At 37.9% G+C, this 9,930-nt stretch overlaps 1 protein-coding gene across 1 annotated transcript; it reads left to right on the top strand.

Moving 5' to 3' along the window:
- Nucleotides 1-7,872: 7,872 nt before the first annotated feature.
- LOC100656304 (coiled-coil domain-containing protein 90B, mitochondrial-like) lies at nt 7,873-8,617 on the top strand. The gene has a single exon (XM_064294905.1). The coding sequence runs from the start codon at nt 7,973-7,975 to the stop codon at nt 8,519-8,521; it is 549 nt and encodes a 182-aa protein (XP_064150975.1). The 5' UTR covers nt 7,873-7,972; the 3' UTR covers nt 8,522-8,617.
- Nucleotides 8,618-9,930: the final 1,313 nt, after the last annotated feature.

Below are 9,930 nucleotides of genomic sequence, written 5' to 3'. Positions count from 1 at the left end.
TGTCTGCTTTGAGCATCATGCTCTTTTAAGATCTATCTGTATGGGATCAAATTGACAACAGCAACTCAAAAGATAAGATAGGAAACTTAGCAGGCAGTGAGTTTATGTTAATGGGAAAGAACTCAGAAAAAGAGGGTGAGAATGGTTGTACAACTCGAAGAATGTAATCAGTGTCACTGAATTGCACATGTAGAAATTATTGAATTGATGTATGTGCTGCTGTATATATTCTCAACAACAACAGAAGTAAAATAAATTATTATTTTTTTAAGTATGTGTCAGGCACAGCACTGGAGAAAGTTGCACTTCCACCATTTGCCACATCAAGAATACCATGAGAGATGCAGTTCAGGACTAGTGTAGTAGGGACATCCAAAACTCTGTTCCTCTGTAAAAGTAGTGAGAACCCTAACACATATTGCCAAAATCATATTCTCAGAATTCTGTAAATTAATCAAAGGAGTGCAACTATCCAAAAAGTGTTTATTCAAGAAAACTAACTGAATCTTGGAAAGATTTGTGGCATTCCCATACTTGCTATATTGCTATCTCCCTCTCTCCAGCTCCACAGTAGCCTTGAAAACCAACAGCCTCCAATTATGGGAGCTGTGAAAACCAGCAGCGTAGCAGCCCCACTGGAAGAAGCAGGATGTGTTTAGAGCTCCTCCAAAACCCTATTTCCGAAGAAGTATCACTACTGTGCCTGTATGGCAGCTGCCGACAAACTTCAAGTGGAATAAAACTCAAAGAAATCCACACCGAAACACATCAGAGTCAAACTATGGAAAGCCGAAGACCAAAGGAGGATCTTGAAAACAATAAGAGAGAAGTGACTGACCGCATATAAGGAATCCTCTATATGATTAACAGCTAACTTATCATCAGAAACTACTGAGGCCAGGAGGCAATGGGATGACACATTCAAGCAGAGAAAAAACATAAAGCCAAGAATTATGTATCTACCAAAACTATCCTTTGAAAATGAAGGATAAATTAACAAATAAACATGTAAAAAAACATTGGCACGGAGGCACTGAAGAAAATACCTGGCAAGGGGAGGGAGTGAATGGCAAACAAATATAGAAGGTACACGTTATTTGCTTAAAAATACAGTATTCACAACAGTAAAAAGTAGAAACAACCCAATGTTGATCAACTGTGAATGGTTAAACAATGGGTGTTGTAGGCATGCCCAAAACCAAACCTGTCACTGTCAAGTCAATTCTGATTCATAGTGACCCTACAGGACAGAGTAGAACTGCTCCATAGAATTTCCAAGGAGCAACTGGTGGATTTGAACTGTCGACCTTTTGGTTAGCACCTGAGCTTTTATACACAGTGTCGCCAAGGCTCCATTATATCCATATAATGAAATATTATTCAGCCATAAAAAGGAATGAAGTACTGATACATGCTACAACATGCATGAACCTTGAAAAAATTACGCTGTGATAGACAAGACCAAACAGCCACATATTGTATGATTCCACTTATATGAAAAATCCCGAATCAGCAAATCCATAGAGACAAAAAGCAGATTAGTGGTTGCCAGCGGCTCAGGGTAGCAGGAAATGGGGAGTGACTGTTTAATACGTATGAGTTTCCTTTTGGGGTGATAAAAATATTCTGGAAATAGAGAGTAGTGTTGGTTGTACACTATTGTGAATGTACTACATGTTACTAATGCTAAATTTAATGTGATGTCCATTTTACCACCATTTAAATATAAAAAGACAGTAACAAGTGTTGACAAAGATGTGGAACAATCTGAACCCACATATACTACTGAAGGGAATGTAAAATGGTGCAGCCACTTTGGAAAACAGTCTGGCATAGAGTTAAATACAGAGTTACCTTATCTAGCAATTCTACTCCTAGGTATATCAGTTTATTCTCTTGATTTTCAGTTATATAATCCTGCCTCTTTTCATACCTAGTGATCTTTTATTGAATGCAGAACATCACGTATTTACAAAAAAAAAAAAAAAAACAGAGGCTGCAGACAATGTTTCTTCCTCCTGGGAGGAGGGTTCTCCCTTTTCTGTTATAGAAGCGTGGTGGGCTGATCGTTCTAATCCAATGAAGGGCTGAGCTAAATCGGATCTGGATTGCGACCTTTGGAAGGCTCAGCTACCTTATCTGTCTCTCCTGTTAAAACATGCCTTCTGTGAGTGCAGTGCTCTTTCAGGTCATGTCATTTTCCGTAAGGATACAAAAATGCTCTGTGGGGCACCACGGAGGTTCACACCAGTTAGAACTTTGATCCACATTATATTTTCAAAAAGTAAGCATAGGGCAAAAAGGAAACTGTTCATCGTTTGGGGCATAAAATTTCAGGAGAAAAAAGTTTGTTTTCTATGAGTTGGAATCAATTCGATGGCAACTGTTTCCCCCACCCCCACGGCTTTTAGCAACCCCACCCTAATTAACTTAGTCATAAAACTAATTCTTGAAAATGAAATTATTATATTTCACATATAAAGTCTGTATCATTTCCTAAAATATAAGAACTCATCAGAAAATGATGGAAAAGTTTAATTTTGACATAGTTTTACATTTTTATTATATTCTTATTCATTTAACAGATACAGCCAATCAAATGTACCTAGCAGAACATATAAAGCAACTTAAAGAAGGAGGGTATATTGCAGATATAATCATATTGGAAAAGCAGGCAATTTGTAGCATACATTTTTAATAGGAACTCTTTCTGATGGTCATGGGATAGGAGGCTCAAGATAAAAAAAAAGTTTCACATATTTTAAACTGCCCTTCCTTGAGAAAGAAAAGGCCATAAAAGAATAAAGAGAATGACTCAAAGAGGAAAAAAAAGTCCTAAATATCTCTAATGCCTACTGAAGCATAAACCCAAAGATCCAAGTTGGTTTATGACTCACCAGCTGCAAGGGCCAGTGTGGAATCTATGCATCAGTTTTGATGAGACCAGCTTCAGTGAAATGATTGTAGGTGTACATTTAGGCTGAAGCTGTATGTACAGCTGTCTTAGTTATCTAGTGCTGCTATAACAGAAGTACCACAGTTGGATGGATTTAACAAAAAGAAATTAATTCTCTCTCAGTCTAGGAGGCTAGAAGTCCCAATTCAGGGCTCCAGCTTCAGGGGAAGGCTTTCTCTCTTGGTTGTCTCTGGGGGATGGTCCTTGTCATCAATCTTCACCTGGTCTAGGAGCTTCTGAGCACAGGGACCCTGGGTCCAAAGGACACTCTATGCTCCCAGCTCTGCTTTTTCTCAAAAGAAACTGACTCAAGGTACAAGCTAATCTTGCAGATTGAGTCCTGCCTCATTAACATCATCAAGGTAGAATTTACAACACATAGGAAAATCACATCAGATGACAAAATGGTAGACAATCACACAACACTGGGAATCATGGCCTAAACAAGTTGGCACACATTTTGGGAGGACATAATTCAATCTATAACAAGAGACATTCATTAAACTGAAGAAAACAAGAAACAAGATGTTTTGGGGAGAAACATATATGTTAGTGTTTCTCAGAGAACTTTTTTAACTCAAAAATTAAAAAAAAAGCTAATGCTCTGCAAGTTTTTGTTGGTTGGTATATTTTAGGAAGACTGGAAAAGGACAGAAAACAGGGTTCAAATCTAGTACCGTTTCTCACCTTAGGGAAAAAAAAAAAAACTTTCATCTTTTAACAATCTTTCTCACACACACACACAGTGATACATAGTATTGTCCTATTAAAAGAAAAAACATTTTTAATACATTTTAAAGTTATAAAAACATTCCTGAAAGCTTTCCAATGTTTTCAAGTATTTGAGACCTTGGGTGTGCTTAATAAAGCAGAAATTTCAACCTGTGCCTGAGTGGTGGTATTACTGATTGAGGCTCTAAGAATTAGCACAGCAACCCCAAGCGATTCCGACAAAAAGAAAATAACAAGGAAATAAGTTAAAAAAAAAAAAAAAAAGTTCTTACAAAAGACTAGTTTTGATTTAGAATTGACGGACACGGAATCATAAATTCTTATAATTCTTTAAAGATTTTGGAAATAAGCCCATGTGACAAATAAAATCTGGCTATTTTTACAAGGCAGTATGGGTTTAAGAAGAATCTAGAAAATCAGTGTTTGAAGTTAAATAAGGATGAATTTTACATGTTAACTGTCTTAGTTATCTAGTGCTGCTATAACAGAAATACCACAAGTGGGTGGCTTTAAAAGATATTTATTTTCTCACAGTTTAGGCAGCTAGAAGTCTAATTCAGGGTGCCGGCTCTAGGGGAAGGCTTTCTGTCTGTGTCAGCTCTGGAGGAAGGTCCTTGTCTCTTCTGAGATTCATGCTCCTGGGCAATCTTCATGTGGTTTGGCATCTCTCTTCCCCCATTTCTGCCTCTTTCTCTTGCTTGTTTAATCTCTTTTAAATCTCAAATGAGATTGATTTAAGAAACACCCTATACTAATCCAGTCTCATTAACATAACAAAGACAACAATTCCCAAATGGGATTATAACCACAGACATAGAGGTTAGGATTTACAACACATATTTTTGGGGGGCACAATTCAATCCATAATACTGACCCACTTCTAAAACATTTTTAAGCATCTGAGAAGTATATATATAAGATGTTGAAACTGTTCAGCCTATTGCCAATAATTGTAACTACTTTGGCAACAACTGTAGCAGTAAATATATCTAAACTCTTACAATGACAATGTTCAATACCTTGGAGAGGAAGACATTTAAGTTTCTATTGTTAAAATGTAACATTGTTGATTACACATGACTTTTTATTAACCACAATATAAAGGTAAACAGCCCACAGCTTCTTTAAATGTGACTGGAACACAAACAAAATGGGGAGATAACAGCTATATGTGTGTCTCCAGAAAACAACTCCAAAATCCTTCAAATGCCCACAGGTTAAACAAAGCCATTTCAAAGGCACACATAATTTGCTAAAACTAAAGTCTTTGCTAAAGAAAACTGTTATTCTTTGCATTTAGCCTAAAAAAATTTAGCCTAGGATACATATAATTAAATGAAAACCTCACAGGTATTACTTTTGCCTTTATGTATGTAAGGAAATTAGGAAAATCCTTTTCCTGGTTAACTCTAGATTTTTTTTTTTTTTTCTTTTCACTTCAAATTAGTTACCCCAAAGGTAAAATACTTGCATATTTTGGACTTCATATAGTGGAGGTTTTAGAGACCTCTTTGTGAGAACTTCAAAGTTGTAAAAAATGAAACAATATCTTCCAATATACATTCTGAAAAAAATATGTACACAGGTTATTTCAAATCCCTCTGGTTTTCTAAAAGATCTTTGTGAGGCTTAATTATGAAGAACCACATTTAAATATTTGCTAAAAAGAAATATCACCAAGAAGGGAAATCAGGATAATACGGAATTCAATTGGGAAACCCTCCTATTCAACTTTTGAGAAGATACCATGGCTTGGGCTTTAATTTCACCCCAGACATGATTGCCTTGCTGTTAAAAATCTAAGACCCATGATTGAAGAAAAAGTGACTTCAAGTAGATACAAAGGTGCTTTTTTTTTTTTTTTTTAATTTATTGGTCTCCACTCCCAGGCCATCTGAAAGACATAGAAAAGCAGGTTGAAAAAAAAAAAAAAAAAAAACTTCTCCAAGCTGTGATCTAGCCACATTTAACTTCCAGCCCTAACGAGAAGTGGAATTCCTGTGACAGTTTGGGTTCTCAGTTATTTCTGGGGAGAAGAGCAAGACAAGCAGCAGTGTGTCAGGAATCGAGGGTCTGCAGCAATGATGTGACAGGTAAGCACAGCTTATCCAGACAACACTCCACTGCCAAGCAGGCAATCAAGGCAAAAACAACTTCAAGGATTTATTCTGAAATTAACTTTTTTTCAGTGTTGGTCATCATTTTGTTTCAGCTTATCCGTAAATGTCCCTTCGGCCCCTTCCTCCTTCTACCCCCTCTAACCACACCACCCCCAATGTTAAACGTGCCAGGACTCCACGATATTGTTTGAACCTCCATTTTTTGTTCTAGACTGAATAACTCTCTTGAAGAGTTATTGAATCCATCCACCTGACTCCCAGGCCACTCTGGATCATGAGGTTTTACGTTTTGTTTTTCTTTTTGTGATAAAACTGGTTCCAGACATGGATGTCATACAGATGCAGTATCTTAAAATAAACCACTATTCACAAATCCATTGAAATAAAATGAATCTACCTTACACCAGTATTATAACTTGCCATGGATTTGGCTCCGACTCCTGGCGTCCTTATGTAGAAGAGAATGAAACACTGACCAGACCTGCACCAACTTCATGATCATTGGTATGTTTGGGCTCATGTTCCAGCAGCCTATCAGACAACATTCTGTTTTGATCTACAGGAATTTCATTGGTTGGCTTTTGGAAGTACATCTCCAGGCCTTTCTTCCCCGTCTATCCCAGTCTGGAAATTCCACTGAAGCCTGTCCACCATAGGTGATACTGCTGGTATTTGATATACTGGTGACATAGCTTCCAGCATCACAGCAACACACAAGACACCAGAGTACTATGAATTTCAGAGTGCTTAAGTTTTTATTTCATTGATTCACACAACAACCTTATACGAAGGCAGGATGAATATTATAGTGAATACAGAATAAATTTTTTTATAAAGGAAGAAAGAAAGAGAGACAGAGAGAGGGAGGAAAAAGAAAAAGCATGAGTTCAAGTTCCTTCCCTGTGCTATCTACAAGCCATAGGTCACATGTGACTTCAGGCAAGCTATATGACTCCCTATTGGTCAAGTGTAAAATCTCTGCTGTCAACTTCATGATCTCCAAATTTGCTTCCTGTTCCAATGGTCTGTGATTCTATTATCATTCTCATTTTTTAGAAGAGGAAGCTAATTTACAGTGAGGATGAGTAAACTGCTCAAGACTATATGGCAAACAAAAGGTAGAATCTGGACTAGAACCCTGCTTCTCTTACCCCTAATCCATTCTCTTTCCACAGTCACATGCTAGTCTAAACTGTAGGCACTAGGATAAGCAGAAGTGAACTCACAGACAAGAAGGAATGGAAGGTGCATTTGTAAAGTTCTATTTCAAAAATCAAAATATGTACTAAGCGTGTGGCTAAATCAAAATAGTTAGACTGTCTACCAAAACCAGAAAACCAAACCTGTTGCCGACGAGTCCATTCAGACTCATAGCAACCCTACAGGACAGAGTAGAACTACCCCACAGGGTTTCCAAGGCTGTAATCTTTACAGAAGCAGACTGCCACATCTTTCTCCCACAGAGTGACTTGTGAGTTCTAACCACAGGCCTTTTGGTTAGCAGCCAAGTGCTTAACCGCTGCATTGCCAGGGTTCCTTGGATTCTCTACCAGAATTAATTACCTAAATAAAGCTAATGATGATGGAGATGGTCTACACTTGATTATGTATTTCCTTAAATTTTAACAAATGCTAGAGTCAAGTCTAACAATAAATTTAAAAAAACAATTCAATGCTGTCCAGTCCATTCCAGCTCATAGTGACCCTATAGGACAAACTAGAACTGCCCCATAGAGTTTCCAAGGAGTGGCTGGTGCATTCGAACTGCTGACCTTTTGGTTGGCAGTCAAGCTCTTAACCACTGTGCCACCAGGGGTCCATAACAATAAATTAAGAAACCATAAATATCGTGAAAGAATAGCTTTTCTTTATCCTTTCATATGCAACACTGTGTAGCTAATTAACAGATGGTGGCCTCCTTCTATCAACAGGGGAACTGCGGACATGAGGAGTCACTGGGCTTCGCGGTTCCTACGCTGCGAGGGCAGCAGGAGCTACTGGATTTCTACCCCCCCATCACCCAACCACAGCCGGCCCTGTAGAGAGACCTCCTAACCACCACAATCAAGGAAGGATATGATGTCATGCAAGCAGACATAACTTCTTTAAGAGCAAAGGAAATTAACTTTTGATACCCACGCATTAGTCTAGGACTTGGAAACTCATGGGTTTGACAAAGCACAAGCAGAAACGATTTGTATCAGCCTTAAGCAGTTTATCGTATGTCAGCCTGGATACTATCCACAAGGAAATGGTCACTCAAGCTCAACAGGAAATAACAGTACAACAGCTAATGGCTCATTTGGACTCCATCAAGAAAAAAATGGTCATCCTAAAGAAAAGCGAATTTGCGAATCTGAGAACAGAGAACGAGAAAAGGAAAATTGAATTAGACCAAGTTAAACAGCCACTGATCAATGAAACCAGTCGAATCAGAGCAGATAATAAACTGAACATTAACCTAGAAAGGAGCAGAGCCACAGATATGTTTACAAATCAAAGAAGGAAACTTATGGAAGTGACCATAGGATATACTGAAAAGGATATCCAAACCAGAAGACTTGTTTCAGAGACCAGTAATAAAATTGATGCTGAAATTGCTTCCTTAAAAACACTGATGGAGTCTAACAGGCTGGAGACAATTTGCTATCTGACAGCCTCAGGGTTTACTCGCCTCAAAACAGCCATGGGGTTTTATAGATTCTGGAAATAACAACAAAACTACTATATTATGTTCCTGCTACCTCTGTGGCTGACTTTTTAGAACGCTACACCACGGGTCTGTTGCACTAGCGCTGAGCTTTGGCAGTTGAACAACGAATTTAACGAGATTATTCAAAGCCTTATGGACTAAAAAGAACTGTTTTAGAATAGGAAGATCTAGTCATCTTTATTTTGTGATGTTGAAAAGCTGCTGTTCAAAATCTGATTAAGATAGGTTTTTTTTTTTTTTTTTTTTGCCCTCCTTTTGATTGTTTATAGGAACTGAACCAATGTTTTCTTGTGTTTGCTTGGACAACTGTGTAAATCATATAAGATGTCTTTGGTATGTGTTACAGATTTGAAAATTACTCCCAAGCCTACATACTTCATATCGCATTCAACTTTCCTGATAACTATTGCACAATTACATTTTCATTTGAAATTAAAGATTACTATAACAAAGTTAAAAAAAAAAAAAAAAGGTGGTGAAGCACCGATTTGATCTTTAACTAGCCTCTGACAATCGTTAAAACCTGTAGTGTTTCCATTTTTGTTCTGACAATCAAGAAGTGCAGAGTAAACCATAGACTCAAATGCAGTAATCATCTTAGCAGAGGCTCTGGGTAGGCTAACTGGTTCGTCTTCCTTCACGTAAGAACAAAATAGACAAGAACCAAAGTAACAGTAAAAGATAACATTTTTTAGTGCTTTCTGTGAGCCCAGTACTGTTCTAAATGCTTTACAAGAAGTATTATCATTTTAAATTATCTCAGCAACCTATGAGATGGGTATTATCGTTAGCCCCGATTTATGAATGAGTGAGCCAAGGCAGATTTAATTCATACACTGAATGAATGGGGAAGCCAGACCTTTGTAGTCTGACTCCAGAGTCCTTTTTCTAAACCATCAAAAATATGCCAACCCATGGACACACAAACATACACACGGCATATGTGGCATGCATGTATGTACATGTAAGTGCATATGTGTATATGAAGTATATGTGCATGTATATACACACACACACATAAATACATACACCATAATATGTACGATTGTTCTAAGATGCCTTCATTTACTTTTAAATAAGAAGATTAAATTACAGATACCTCTGTAAATTATTTTGAAGGTGGCTGAGTCACTCTGACATACCAGGCATTGGTTGGTGTTTGAAGAGGAAGGGAAAGTCTGGGCGACATGGCAATTATAAACTAGACCTCACTGATCATGCTCCGCCCCTCCCAGCTTTACATTCAGGGAACAAACTCACCCCCTGCTGTCAAGTCAATTCCGACTCATAGCAACCCTGCCGGACAGAGTAAAACTGCCCCATAGAGTTTCTAAGGCTGTAAATCTTTACAGAAGCAGACTGTCGCATCTTCTTCCCTCGGCTTGGCTGGTGTGTTCAACCCAGCCCTT

Source organism: Loxodonta africana, chromosome 12 (assembly GCF_030014295.1).
Source record: "Loxodonta africana isolate mLoxAfr1 chromosome 12, mLoxAfr1.hap2, whole genome shotgun sequence".
NCBI lineage: Eukaryota > Metazoa > Chordata > Mammalia > Proboscidea > Elephantidae > Loxodonta > Loxodonta africana.
This window is presented reverse-complemented; position numbering and strand designations above follow the sequence as displayed.

Excerpts from the sequence above, each read along its gene's own strand:
- LOC100656304 (XM_064294905.1), top strand. The coding sequence starts at position 7,973 with ATGGGTTTGACAAAGCACAAGCAGAAACGATTTGTATCAGCCTTAAGC.